This window comes from Pan paniscus, chromosome 14 (genome assembly GCF_029289425.2).
Source record: "Pan paniscus chromosome 14, NHGRI_mPanPan1-v2.0_pri, whole genome shotgun sequence".
Taxonomy (NCBI): Eukaryota; Metazoa; Chordata; class Mammalia; order Primates; family Hominidae; genus Pan; species Pan paniscus.
In genome coordinates, this window is record NC_073263.2 from 24,090,788 (window position 1) to 24,106,034 (window position 15,247).

A 15,247-nucleotide genomic window follows, 5' to 3' on the forward strand; every position below is an offset into this window, starting at 1 on the left:
TCTTGCTCTATCACCCAGGTTGGAGTGCAGTGGTGTGACCTTGGCTCATTGCAACCTCTGCCTCCTCCAACCTGCCCTCCTGTGACTTTGCCCATTCTAGTAATGGCAAGCCATCCTCCCATCTCAACCTCCCAAGTAGATGGGACTACAGGTGTACGCCACTGCGCTCAGCCAATTTTTGTAGAGATGGGGTTTCTCTATGTTCCCCAGGCTGGTCTGGAACTCCTGAGCTGAAGCAATCCTCCTGCCTCGGCCTCCCTCCCAACGTCCTGGGATTACAGGCATGAACCACCGCACCCGGCCACCACCCTGGTATTTATGATAGCAAAATGTGTATATTTTAGTAGCTAACAAAGGTTTGGGAGAACAGTAGAATTCATCTCTCTCTGGGAAGAAAGTGCTTTGAGCACTGCCTGGCACAACATAAGGGCAATATACATGTTTGTTACAAAGAAATGTTAAATAAGGGCATAATAAAGTTCTAAATTGAGTCTTTGGAGATATTTCGATAAACATAAAATTCAGAACGGTTTACCAGCAAAGTCTTTTCAACAATGTTTCCTATTTATTCAATAAAACATAGAGAAGGGTGTAGAGAAGGAAGCAGTTCCAGCAATTCCCCTCTCCCAGGTCACCAGGTTTCCCTCCTGCACTGACTCCCACACATGCTGTTGTTTCTTGCGTGTTAAAAGGAGAAAGAAAATACTCAACCCCACTTCTCTTCAGCTGCTGTCTCATCTTCTCTCCTCTGTCTCCCAATTCTTCCTCCCATTCTCTCTTGAACTCACTCTGATCAGCCTTTCACCCCCACCACACCATCAAAAGGCAAAGGTCACCAACAATCTCATTGCTAAATCCAATGGTCAGGGCTGGGTTGTTATTCATGAGACTCACCAGCAGCCTTTCCTCCCCTCCCTGTTCAGCTGTCCTCATGTGTCTCCACAGCCACTCCCTCCTGGTCTCCGTGGCTGACTCAGCCTCCTCCCCTACGTCTCCATGTTGGCCTCTGTGCTCTACTGATTCTCTGGGTGTTTAATCTGGGCTCATGACTTAAAACACTATGTGAATGCTGCTGACTCCTCACTTATAAGTCCAGCTTGGGTCTCCTCCCTGGTCCTATGTAGTCACAAGACCTACTTGGCCAAAGATAAACTCCTGATGCCCCCCAATCTGCCCTCCTGTGACTTTGCCCATTCTAGTAAATACAAACATGATCCTTCTAGTTATTCAGGGCAAACATCCCGCTGTCATACTGGGCCACTGTCTTTCTCTCGTGTCCCGTCCCCATCAGCAAATCTGATTGGCTCTGCCCTCAGGCCTTGGCAGACTCCATCACTTCCTACACCCCCACTGCAAACATTCTTCTCCACATCACCAGGTCCCTTAACTGAATTCTGTCAATCGTCTCCTCTATGTGATGTGACGTTGGGCCTGCTGTGTCACCTTCAGTACTGAGACTGCTAGGAGTGTCACCTGTGGGGCGCCTCCCCAGGAACCGTCCTCAGCCAAAGACAAACTGCCTTAGCCAAGGTTCTGACCCCTCCCTGGAGCAGCCCACATCCCAGGACTGGCCCCAGTGGGGCTACAAAGCCCGGCCCCCTTGCCTTGATTCAGACCTTCTCTCAAGGACCACTCTGGCCCAGAGCTTCCCCTAAGATCATCTGAGGACTCTGTTGTCTCCTCGGCCACGTCCTGCCTCCCTCACTCCCTCACAGGTGCGGCTCCCGCAGGCACAGTCCCACAGGCTTCCTGAAAACAAATTCCATCCAGAGTCTGCTTTCCAGGGAACTTGACCTAACATTTCTCCCACTGGGCCTCTTCCTACTGTTCCCAACATGGTGGCCAGAGTGAGCTGGTTAAAACAGGTCTGTTCATGTCATTCCTCTGTCAAACATCTAGAAGCTTCCATTTCACTCAGAGTCAAGGACAGCATGACCTGTGTGCTGATGTGAGAGCCCCTCGCCTCTCTGACTCAGTCTCCATGCACTCTCCCCTTTCCACCCCACTGCAGCCACAGTGCATCTCCTTGGCGCGCCTGGGCCAGATCAGCCTCCTTCCTACCTCTGAGCCTTGGCATGTGGTGATGTTCCCACTGCCTGGAATAAGCATCCTCCGATGTCCACACAGTTTAGCCCCCACTTCCTTCAGGTCTGTATGTAGATGTCACCTTCTCAGGGAGGCCTCCATGGCCATTCTGTTTACAGGTTCAAAGCCCCTGTCTTTCACAGCTCCTATCTGTGAAAGCAGCTCCTCCTGCTTTCCTTTTTCTCTTTAGCACCTGTCACCACCTAACAAGTTATGTGTTTCACTCTTTCATCATGTTTATTGCCTATTCCCCCACACAGTGTGTGCTCCACAAGGGCAGAGCTTTTGTATTGTGCACTGCTGGATGCTCAGAGCCTAGCTAGTCCCTGGCATGGAGTGCTCAGTGAATATCTCTTGAATAAATACATTTTAGAAATCTATCTATTCCCTTCAGTTCATGCAACTGCAATCAAATTCTCATGTATGGTTTACATCCATGTAGTTTAAGTGTCATAAAGCCACAGACAACATACCTGGGCTACAGTGTCTATGATTCTCCCCTTGATGTGGACATCCTCCAGAGGAACCAAGTTCCCAGAGGCATCCTGGAGGCCGGCCTTGGTGCTGCTGGAAGTTTTGGCATCTGGTAACTGGTAATCTAAACGTTAAAAATGTTACCATTAGCTTTCAAAACCCTCCCTGTCTATTTTTGTTATCTTGATCTTTATTCCTTCTCCAAGCCTTCATGCATTTTATTTTAGGGAAAATGGACAAATAGCATTTTATGATTTTCAATAGCCAATTCTGAAAAGCAAGTAAACCCACATGAGAAAAATGAGAGGTGCCTTCTGCCTTTTTTTTTTTTTTGAGATAGCATGTCACTCTGTCACCCAAGTGGGAGTGCAGCGGCACAATCTCTGCTCACAGTAGACTCCTCCTCTCTGGCTCAGGTGATCCTCCTGTCTCAGCCTCCCGAGTAGCTGGGACTATACGCATGCACCACGATGCCCAGCTAATTTTTTGGTATTTTTTGTAGAGATGAGGTTTAGCCATGTTGCCCAGGCTGGTCTTGAACTCCTGGACTCAAGGGATCTACCTGCCTTGACCTCCCAAAGTGCTGGGGCTATGGGCGTGAGACACTACACCTGGCCTGCCTTTTTTGTTTGTTTTTTAAAGACCCTTCAGCTTAAATTTTTTTTTCTTCTTTCCTTTTTTTTTTCTTTGGTAGAGATGGGAGTTTCACTATGTTGCCCAGGCTGGTTTTGAACTCCTGTGCTCAAGTAATCCTCCTGCCTTAGCCTCTCGAGTAGCTGCGACTACAGACATGTGCTCTTCTGCCTTTTTAATGTAGAGACTGTGGGGTGTCCTCTTGAAAACACAGCATTACTTGACATACATTTAAACATACACACAAATACACAGAGGTCTTCAGACTGTCTGAAGTGTGGCTGAAGCCTGAATCCAGGTGTCTGCATTCCCTGGCTTATAGTGTGGAAGGGCTCGGTCACTATTATTTATGGTGCCACACAAGCATTTTGGGATGGCATCAAACAACGTAGATTTTCAATCCAAGGAAGACTGAATCAACTTCTATGGCAGCATATTGAAAAATGTACACATCCTATTCTAAGTGGCACAAACATACAGATAAGGTTAGGAAATATAAATACATATTGTCTTGCCAGATATTTCACTTAATGACTCACAGAGAAAAAACTGGAGTCACCCCTGAACACACATGAACTCATGCGTTTCTGACAAAAAATAATTTGAGCATGGTCAAAAATGTTAATGTGTTCTTACAGTCCTACTAATTAATACTGTAATTGTTTGGCCTCATGATACTCTGAGAAGTGAATATCCTCTTGTATGCTCGCACTACTACGGCTAACACACGCACCACACATGGCAATTTACTCAGTGCCTTCAATTTCCCCTTCAGCCCTTACAGCAATTCTGTCATGCGGGTACTGCTCTCATTCCCATCGGAGAGAAGGTGGAGCGCAAAAGGTCATGCAGTTTCAAGACTGCAAGGTGGCAGGGCGACACTCAAACCCTGGGCCTCCTGACTCTACAGCGGCTCTGCTGTCTGTTCTCCCTACCCCATTACACTTTCTGCACCATGACATCTTAGCAAGGTTCCACAGGTTTTAGCCTTGGCTATTCCTGAAGCGAATAAGCTCAACTTCAGTGTGTTAATGAAGTCACATGGAATTTCTCAATCATCCTAGTTGTTATGTATGCAAGATAAAAAAGGAAATGAGGCTGGCCATGGTGGCTCATATCTGTAATCCCAGCATTTTGGGATACCAAGGCAGGAGGATCGCTTAATGCCAGGAATTTCAGGCCAGCCTAGGCAACATAGTGAGAACTTGTCTCTAAAAAAAAAAGTCACGGATGGTAGTCCTAGCTACTCAGGAGGCTGAGTCAGGAGGATCATTTGAACCCAGGAGTTTGAGGCTGCAGTGCACTTTGATCACACACTGTACTCCAGCCTGGGGGACAGAGTGAGACCCTGTCTCAAAAAAAAAAAGAAATATATATATTTTAAAATTAAGTGCTCTATTTTGATACTAGGCAGACGGGTTTGACTGATGTTAACACTGAGAGAAATTTGTGGGAAACAATTTTGAGATTGAAAGGAAATGAAATACTTATGGATGAGGTCATAGATATAACAAATGCAAATATACATTCCATTGAAAATATAACATTTGAGGTCTATAAATATAATAACATAAAACAGCATTCAAGAAAATTGTCCTACCTTCAACCTTTGAAAAATTTGAAAACTCAGGTCTGTATTCCTCTAATTCAGTATGATCACTAGGATGAAAGTCCTTTATCTGATCTCCAGGCATGGAAAATTTAACAATATATTTCATTTTAACCTGATTGGTTTTATAGACAACAAATTCATCATCCTAGAGCAAATAGAAATCAGTAGGTGATTAACAACAATAGCAACAAAAAACCTGTATTGGCAGATGTTTTCATAAAAGCATGTTTGCTAATTTAGAAAATGTTGAATTCATGCAGTAAATATATAACAATTATTTAAACTTAAGCATATTTAATGAAAATAGGAGCAAAAAACTAAGGCCTTTCTTTGAGCATTCAAGACCCTCTTTGCTTGTTCCTTGAAATAAAAATACCTCAAAGTCTGTGGTGACAGAGGCTGTTTGTGAAACTCCATGCACACTGTCGTAGCCTGGTGGTGCTTCAGTTAAGGAAAAGTTCTTCTCGTGTAAGTCCATACACTTTCCGAGGGCTACGTCACAAATGAGCAGGAGTCTGGTGCCATCTGTCTCTCCCGGGTGTGAGTACTTGATACTTGTACTACATGCAAAAGGAAATAAACACATATTTATAGCTTAGAGTGACTTGTCAATAACATACTATTGAAAAGACTTTCCTGGTAAACTGTTCTAAATTTTCCTATTATTGAAATATCTCCAAAGACTCAATTTAGAACTTTATTATGCACTTATTTATTTAATATTTCTTCTTTTTTTTTAGACAGAATCTTGCTCTGTTACCCAGGCTGGAGTGCAGTGGCATGATCATAGCTCACTGCAGTCTCAAACTCCTGGGCTTAAGTGATCCTCCTGCCTCAGCCTCCTGAGTAGCTGGGACTACAGGTGTGCACCACACCTAGCTAACTTTTAAAATTTTCTGCAAAGATGGGGTCTCACTATGTTTCCCAGGCTGGTCTCGAACTCCTGGGCTCAAGTGATCCTCCCTCCTCAGCCTCCCAAAGTGCTGGGATTACAGGCATGAGCAACCATGCCTGGCCTATTTCGCATTTCTATGTGACAAATATGTATATTGCCCTTATGTTGTGCTAGGCAGTGCTCAAAGCACTTTGTTTCCAGAGAGAAATGAATTCTACTGTTCTCCTAAATCTTTGTTAGCTACTAAAATATACACATTTTACTATCATAAATAGCAGGGTGGTAAAGAGAAGGAAAAATCACCACCTTATTAATTAGGAAAAAGTAGATTTAATTCTCTGCACTAAAGCTCGGAAAGGAATAAGAACCGTGGGTACCAAGTGAGTAAGAACTGGTCAAAGGGAAAGACAAGCTCTCACAAAGCCTCCTGAAAGGAAAAACAAACATTTCAAATTATATCCAAATGAGAAATGTTGTTTTATCTTTCTTTGGGAATCAGCAGCTTTAATAAGGCAACTCTTGCTATTAGGAGCACAGACTAGGACACACCTTTGTACACAACATTTTGGAGACGCATCTCTATTTTTTAAAGATTAAGTTCAAAATGCCGAAGTATGGCCAGATGACCCTTCTTTGTTTCACCTACTGAAAAAAAAAATCAGTTCCCCCATTCCTTCTAAAACCCTCTCCCCTTTGGAGGGCTCTTTTCCTGCAACTTACAAGCATGCTTTCTTCCTTCTCATTAAACCCCACTCTGGACTTCTCCCTGGAGCTCTCTCTATTCCTTCCTATCTCACCACGTTCTGGCAAAGGGGGCCAGTGACCGTCTCTTCTGGCTCATTTACTTCTTAATCCACTGCTATTTGGCTCAATTCACATCTAAAAATTTTTACTTTGATACAGTGTGCATAGGAAAAAACATTTATGATATACATATTTAAAGAATAAGAAGATAAATATCCATATAGCTACCACTTAGGTTAAGAACTAGAACATCCCTAAAACTTCTATGCTGCCCCACAGCTCACCTTCTCTCCCACCCAGAGGTAATTTGATCATTGTCTTGATTTTTGTGTGTATTATTTTCTCTTTTTTTCCCATGTGGAATTTATTCCATAAGGAGCCACAGAGGGGACCCTGGGTAGGTTGGGAGAGGTTTTACTGTGTCCCCTTTTTTATAAGTTTTCTCTTTTGTGTTTTTTTTTTGTTTTTTTTTTTTTGAGACAGAGTCTCGCACTCTTTCATCCAAGCTGGAGTGCAGTGGTGCAATCATAGCTCTCTGCAGCCTCAACCTCCTGGCCTCAAGCAATCCGCCCACCTCAGTCTCCTGAGGCTGGGACTACAGGTGTGCACCACTGCGCCTGGCTAATTTTTAAAAACATTTTGTAGCTATGGGGTCTCACTATGTTGCCCAGACTGGTCTTGAACTCTTGGCCTCAAACAATTCTTCCACCTTGGCCTCCCAAAGGGTTAGAATTACTGGCTTGAGCCCTCAACAATGTAATGTATACTTTTGCTTGTTTTTGAGCCTTGCACATACAGGCATACGTCATTTTAGTACACTGTAGAGATACCTTTTTTTTTTTTTTTTAACAAATTGAAGGTTTGCGGCAACTCCGTGTTGAGCAGGTCCAGGTCTACTGGTGCCATTTTTTTTTAACAGCATGTGCTTCCTTTGTGTCTCTGTGTCTCATTTTGGTAATTCTCACAATGTTTCAAACTTTTTCATTTTTATTATAGCTGTGATGGCGATGTGTGATCAATGATCTGTGATGTTACCGAGAGGTGACAGCGTGCTGGCAGTCCTCACAGCCCTCGCTCGCTCTCGGCGCCTCCTCTGCCTGGGCTCCCACTTTGGCGGCACTTGAGGAGCCCTTCAGCCCACCGCTGCACTGTGGGAGTCCCTTTCTGGGCTGGCCAAGGCCGGAGCCGGCTCCCTCAGCTTGCAGGGAGGTGTGGAGGGAGAGGTGCAAGCGGGAACCCGGGCAAGCGGGAACTTGCAGGCCAGCTGGAGTTCTGGGTGGGTGTGGGCTTGGTGGGCCCTGCACTTGGAGCGGCGGGCGGGCCCTGCTGGCCCCAGGCAATGAGGGGCTTAGCACCTGGGCCAGCGGCTGCGGAGGGTGTACTGGGTCCCCCAGCAGTGCCAGCCCACTGGCGCTGCACTCAATTTCTCTCTTGTGCTTAGCTGCCTTCCTGCGGGGTAGGGCTCAGGACCTGCAGCCCACCATGCCTGAGCCTCCCACCCCATCCGTGGGCTCCTGTGTGGCCAGAGCCTCCCGATAAGCACCGCTCCCTGCTCCACGGCGCCCAGTCCCATCGACCACCCAAGGGCTGAGGAGTGCTGGCACACGGCGCGAGACTAGCAGGCAGCTCCACCTGCAGCCCCAGTGCGGGATCCACTGGGTGAAGCCAGCTGGGCTCCTGAGTCTGGTGGGGACGTGGAGAATCTTTATGTCTAGCTCAGGGATTGTAAATACACCAGTCGGCACTCTGTATCTAGCTCAAGGTTTGTAAACACACCAATCAGCATCCTGTGTCTAGCTCAGGGTTTGTGAGTGCACCAATCAACACTCTGTATCTAGCTACTCTGGTGGGGCCTTGGAGAACCTTTGTGTGGACACTCTGTGTCTAGCTAATCTGGTGGGGAGGTGGAGAACCTTTGTGTCTAGCTCACGGATTGTAAATGCACCAGTCAGCGCCCTGTCAAAACAGACCACCTGACTCTACCAATCAGCAGGATGTGGGTGGGGCCAGATAAGAGAATAAAAGCAGGCTGCCCCAGCCAGCAGTGGCAACCCGCTCTGGTCCCCTTCCGCACTGTGGAAGCTTTGTTCTTTCGCTCTTTGCAATAAATCTTGCTACTGCTCACTCTTTGGGTCCACACTGCCTTTATGAGCTGTAACACTCACCACGAAGGTCTGCAGCTTCACTCCTGAAGCCAGAGAGACCACGAACCCACCGGGAGGAATGAACAACTCCAGATGCACCGCCTAAAGAGCTGTAACACTCACCGCGAAGGTCTGCAGCTTCACTCCTGAGCCAGCGAGACCACGAACCCACCAGAAGGAAGAAACTCCGAACACATCTGAACATCAGAAGGAACAAACTCTGGACACGCCGCCTTTAGGAACTGTAACACTCACCGCGAGCGTCCGCGGCTTCATTCTTGAAGTCAGTGAGACCAAGAACCCACCAATTCTGGATGCATTACTATTGCAATTGTTTTGGGCTGCAACAATCTGTGCCCATACAAGGTGGTGAGCTTGGTAAATGTTTTGTGTGTTCTGACTGCTCCACTGACCAGTGGTTCCCTCATCTCTCTCCTTCTTCTCTGGCCTCCCTATTCCCTGAGATACAACAATATTGAAATTAGGCCAATTAATAATAACCCTACAGTGGCCTCTAAGTGTTCAAGTGAAAGAAAGGGTTGTACATCTTTCACTTTAAATTAAAAGCTAGAAATGATTAGGCTTGGTGAGGAAGGCATGTTGAAAACCAAGACAGGCTGAAAGCTAGGCCTTTTGTGGCAGTTACCCAAGTAGTGAATGTAAATAAACAATTTTTGAAGGAAATTAAAAGTGCTGCTCCAGTGAACATAGGAATGATAACAAAGCAAAACAGCCTTATTGCTGATATGAAGAAAATGTTAATGGTCTGGATAGAAGATCAAACCAGCCACAGCATTCTCTTAAGCCAAAGCCTAATCCAGAGCAAGGCCCCAACTCTGTTCAATTCTATGAAGGCTCAGAGAGGTGAGGAAACTGCAGAAAGAAGGCTTGAAGCTAGCAGAGGTTGGCTGAGGTTTAAGGAAAGAAGCCATCTCTATAACATAACAATGGAAGATGAACCAGCCAGTGCTGATGTAGAAGCTGCAGCAAGTTCTCCAGAAGATCTAGCCAAGATCATTGATGCAGGTGGCTTCACTACACAACAGATTTTCCATGTAGACAAAACAGCCTTCTATTGGAAGAAAATGCCATCTAGGACTTCCACAGCTGGAGAGGAGTCAATGGCTGGCTTCAAAGCTTCAGATGACAGGCTGACTCTTGTCAGGGGCTAATGCAGCTGGTGACTATAAGCTGAAGCCAGTGCTCACTTACCATTCCAAAAATCCTAGGGCCCTTAAGAATTGTGCTAAATCTACTCTTTCTGTGCTCTACAAATGGAACGACAAAACCTGGATGACAGCACATCTGTTTACAGAATGGTTTACTGAATTTTAAGCCCAAGGTATAGATCTACTGCTCAACAAAAAAGGTTCTTTTCAAAATATGACTGCTCACTGGCAAAGTGCCTAGCCATCCAGGAGCTCTGATGGAGAGGTACAAGGAATTTGTTGTTTTCATGCCTGCTAACACAACTTACATTCTGCAGCCATGGATCAAGGAGTAATTTCAGCTTTCAAGTCTTATTATTTAAGAAATACATTTTGGGCTGGGCGTGGTGGCTCACGCCTATAATCCCAGCACTTTGGGAGGCCAAGACAGGCAGATCACCTGAGGTCAGGAGTTCGAGACCAGCCTGCCCAATATGATGAAACCCCATCTCTACTAAAAATACAAAAATTAGCCAGGCATGGTGGCATGCACCTGTAATCCCAGCTACTCAGGAGGCTGAGACAGAAGAATCGCTTGAACCCAGGAGGCGGAGGTTGCAGTGAGCCAAGATCACACCATTGCACTCCAGCCTGGGCAACAAGAGCAAACCCCATCTCAAAAAAGAAAAAAAGAAAGAAAGAAATACATTTTGGCCAGGTATGCCTGTAATCCCAGGAGTCTGAGGTGGGATGATCACTTGAGTTTAGCAGTTTGAGGTTCCAGGGAGCTATGGCTATGGTTGCATCTTACTGTACTCTCACCTGAGCAATAATGGAGCAAGACCCCAACTCTAAAAAGAAAAAAATACATTTTGTAAGGCTATAGCTGCCATAGACAGTGATTCCTCTGATGGATCTTGACGAAGTACATTGAAAACCTTCTGGAAAGGATTTGCTATTCTCCTTGCCCTTAAGAGCATTTGATGAATTATGGGAGGAGGTCAGCATATCAGTATTAACAGGGGTTTGGAAGAAGTTCACTCTAACTATCTTGGGTGACTTTGAGGGGTTCAAACTTCAGTGAAGAAAGTCACTGTAGATGTGGCAGAAGCAGCAGGAGAACTAGAATTAGAATTGGAGCCTGAAGATGGGACTGAATTGCTGCAATCTCATGATCAAACTTGAAAGAATGAGGCGTTGCTTCTTAGAGTGAAGAAAGTGGTTTCTTGAGATGGAATCCATTCCTGGTGAAGATGTGAACACTGTTGAACTGACAACAAAGGATTCTGAATATCACATAAACTTAGTGGACAAAGCGGCAGCAGTGTTTGAGATAATTGACTCCAATTTTCAAGGAAGTTCTACTGTAGGTAAATGCTATCAAATAGCATCTCATACTACAGATAACTCTTTCATGAAAGGAAGAGTCAATTGCTGAGGCAAACTTCATTGTTGTCTTATTTTAAGAAATTGCCACAGCCACCTCAACTTTCAGCAACCACCACCCTAATCAGTCAGCAGCCATAGACATTGACACGAGACCTTCCACCGGCAAAAAGACAATGGCTCACTGAAGGCTTAGATGATCGTTAGGATTTTTAGTAATAAAGTAAGTTAAAATTAAGGTTATGTACATTGTTTTTTTTTTAAACACAATGCTATTGCACACTTTAATAGACTAGAGTGTAAACCTCTTATACTCATTGGGAAACCAAAAATGTGTGTGACTCACTTTATTGCAGTATTTGCTATATTGCAGTAGTGTGGAACCAAACCCTCAATATCTCCAAGGTATGCCTGTATAAGGAATCATCTAATAACTTTTCATCCACTAAGGTCCTAAGGCTCATCCATTTGACATGTGTAGCCACAGTCCACTTGTTTAAACTGAAGGATAGGACTTCATGTAGGACTCCACCAAAATGTACGGATCCATTCCACTGTCCATGGACATCTGCATGATTTCCAGTGTTCTGTTACTACAGTGCTCTTTTTTTCTTCTTTTCTTTTTTTTTTTTAAGAGATTGGGTCTCACTTTGTCTCCCAAGCTGGATGTAGTGGTTCAGTCATACCTCACTGTGGCCTTGGACTGCTGGGCTCAAGCAATCCTCCTGCCTCAGCCTCCTGAGTAGCTTTGATTACAGGTGTGTGACACAATGCCTGGCTAATTTTAAAAAGTTTTTTTTAGAGATGGGGTCTTGTTGTGTTGCCTAGGCTAATCTCAACCTCCTGGACTCAAGCAATCTTTCTGCCTCAAACTCCTGAGTAGCTGGGACTACAGGTGTGTGCCACTGCACTCAGCTCATTTTTTGAGACAGAATCTTGCTCTTGTCACCCAGGCTGGAGTGCAGTGGCACCATCTCAGCTCACTGCAATCTCTGCCTCCTAGGTTCAAGCCAGTCTCCTGCCTCACCCTCTTGAGTAGCTGGGACTACAGGTGCACACCACCATGCCCAGCTAATTTTTGTATTTTTATTAGAGATGGGGTTTCGCCACATTGGCCAGGCTGGTCTCGAACTCCTGGCCTCAAGTGATCTACCTGCCTTGGCCTCCCAAAGTGCTGGGATTACAGGCATGAGCTACTGCGCCTGGCCCCAGCTCGTTTTCTTTGCTATTAGGTTTCTATTTAAGTCTTTTGCACATCTGCTTGTAGGGTTGTTTATCTTTTCCTTATTGATTTGTAGGAATTCTTTAAATATCTTGGATCATTATCCTTTGTCCTGGGCCTGAACTCAGTCTCCATCCTTTAATTAGCTCTGCAACCTTAGGCAAGTTCCCTGACCTCCCTGAGTCTGTTTCCTTGCATTAAATGATGTCACAATACCAATTATGAGGTTGGCAGATGATGTACATGGGGTTCTTCTCACTGTGTTGCCCACGCTGGACTGCAGTGACATAATCATAGCTCACTCCAGCCTTGAATTCCTGGACTCAAGTGATCCTCCTGCCTCAGCCTCCCCAGTAGCTAGAACTATAGGTTCTATTAGCGCCACCATGCACGGCTAATTTTTTTAATTTTTTTGTAGAGATAGGGTCTTGCTATGTTGCATAGGCTGGTCTTAAACTCCTGGGCTCAAGTGATCCTCCCACCCTGGCCTCCCAAAGAGCTGGGAGTACAGGCATGAGCCACCACGTCTGGCATAAGGGCAGATTTAAACATTATCAAGGATGCTGAAGATGAAATAGTATTCCAGCCACATTGAGGTCATATATAATAGATAAATCTGTGTTTTGGTTGAGAAACTCCCTCACCAAGGAAAGACAGAAGAAAACACATAGCAAGTATTCAGTAACGATTCTGTGATTAAGGATCGAACATACCTGAGTGAATCACTGAAATAAATCCCACTTCCAAGGTTTCCGACGTCTGTTCTTTGCACACCACGATCTTCCACTACTTTGGGTAAAAGCAACCCTCTGAAAAGAGAAGGGCAGGATAAGGTGTAAGCCCAACACTGACTGCATCTCTCCCTCGCTCAGAATTTTGGCAGGTTCCTACTGAACTTCTGGCATTCAGAGAACTCTGCAATCAGGGTGAAGCCATGGTTGTTTCTGGAAACACAAGGGAAATTTCTGCCTTTTATTATATAAACATCTATTGTTTGAATTTCACATTAGGAGATTGAATGAATTTTGTAAAATAGCTTTTGGGTTTTGGTCCTACTTAGAAAGCTCATCCCTACTTAAAGATTATTTTAAGAAGATTCTCCCATTTTTCATTTAGTATACTTTTATGGTTTGATTTTAAATATTTAAATATTTGCTCTGTCTGGAGTTAAAGTATGAGAAATGAGGTAAAGGTCCAACTTTATATTTTTTCCTTGTGGTTACCCATTTATCTCTATAAATAGTATCGAAGAACTTGTCTTTCTTCCACAGAGATAAGATCTACTTGTATCATATCCTAAATCTTCTGTGTTTTTGAGTTCATTTGTGTTTAATATTAATGTCACCCTCATTATGCTTCTTTTCCAGAATTATTCTGGTAATTTCAAAATATAAAAAAAAAATGTTGTAGAATCAGCTTTTCACTTCTTTAAAAAAATCTTATGGGTAATTTTATCATGATTGCACTAAATCTATAATCCAAGAAAAACTGGCATTCTTCTGATTCATGCAAGTTGTCTTTTGGGTCCCTCAGTAGCAGTTTAATGGTTTTTTTGTTTTTTCTTTCTTTTCCCCAGGTGGATCTTGTATGTTTCTTTTTAAGTTTCTTCTGAGTAATTAATGGATCTACATTTAACAATATTTTCTCCTGCTCCTGTGACTTCAGTTTCAGCCCTAATATTAAGTAGTAATTCAAAGCAAACAGAATCTTAGAGTTATGTTTCAAATAAACAACTCATGTTGTCTGGTGCACACTCTTAATTTCTGGACTCTTCGCCTTAAATATTGGGCTATCCCTAGATTAGATACACATGGAAGACTCATGAATATAGAATCACTTTTCTTCATACGATACAGTCTTCAAGAAGCAATTCATACCTATATACTACACTTTAAAAATAATAAATACATAATTTTTCAAAATAGAGATGAGGTCTTGCTAGGTTTTCCAGGCTGGTCTTGAACCCCTGGCCTCAAGTGATCCTTCTGCCTCAGCCTCCCAAAGTGCTAGGATTACAGGTGTGACCCACCATGCCTGGCCATAAATATGTAATTTAAATTACACACTTAATTATAAAGTGTGTAATTTTCTCCAGAATGCAGTAAGCTAGCTGATTTTAACTGAAAAGACTCACGTAATATAGAAAAAAGTAGGAAAAAAAGAAGTAAAACACTTCACATTTGTGAGCCTGAAATTTTTGAAAAATAAAGATGGCTACTCTTACCGACACAAGATTCCCACGATGTTTTGTACAGGAGAACCATGCAACAAGGGCCTCACATTACCAAGTTTGCTCAAAAACTCTGTGGTTTCATTCACTCTGCCAACTCTAAATATCTGCAAGACATCCACTGGGCTCTTACTGTAAGAATTAGAAGAAAAGCCTTTAGATTACATAATGGGAAACAAAACAAAAAGTCATTATAGCAGAAGAAATCCCAAAAGAGTCCAAATGTCCATTATCAGGAAACTGATTCAATGAGTCACAGCACAGCATATCTTGGAAGTATTATGTAGGTATTAAAATAACCATATTATTTAACAAAAATAAGGATATGTAGTAAAGTATACAGTAAAATATAAAATTTAAAAGATTACAAAACTTTATACATAGTATTATCCCAATTTTGTCAAATAAACAATAGTATATGGAATATATAATTCTTGCTCTGGGCAACAGAGCAAGACCATGTCTTTCAACAACAATAAAGAAGAATGCAACTTCTGGCTGGGCGCAATGGCTCAGGCCTGTAATCCCAGCACTTTGGGAGGCCAAGGCGGTTAGATCACTGGAGCCCAGAAGTTTGAGACCAGACTGGGCAACGTGGTGAAACCCCGTCTCTACTAAAAATACAAAAATTAGCAGGGCATGGTGGTGCACACCTGTAGTCTCAGCTACTCAGG

The 15,247-nt window shown here is 43.8% G+C and overlaps 1 protein-coding gene across 2 annotated transcripts in view; it reads right to left on the reverse strand.

The window, feature by feature from the left end:
- The window catches only part of PARP4 (poly(ADP-ribose) polymerase family member 4), a 94,232-nt gene that overhangs the window by 51,986 nt on the left and 26,999 nt on the right, over positions 1-15,247 (reverse strand). For both annotated transcript variants that reach the window (XM_014347394.5, XM_034936467.3), the window contains 5 exons: positions 14,568-14,705; positions 13,057-13,152; positions 5,181-5,364; positions 4,793-4,949; positions 2,559-2,683 (listed from right to left, as the gene is read on the reverse strand). In XM_014347394.5, coding sequence (XP_014202880.4) covers positions 2,559-2,683; positions 4,793-4,949; positions 5,181-5,364; positions 13,057-13,152; positions 14,568-14,705 — 700 coding nt within the window. The remainder of the gene's footprint in view (positions 1-2,558; positions 2,684-4,792; positions 4,950-5,180; positions 5,365-13,056; positions 13,153-14,567; positions 14,706-15,247) is intronic.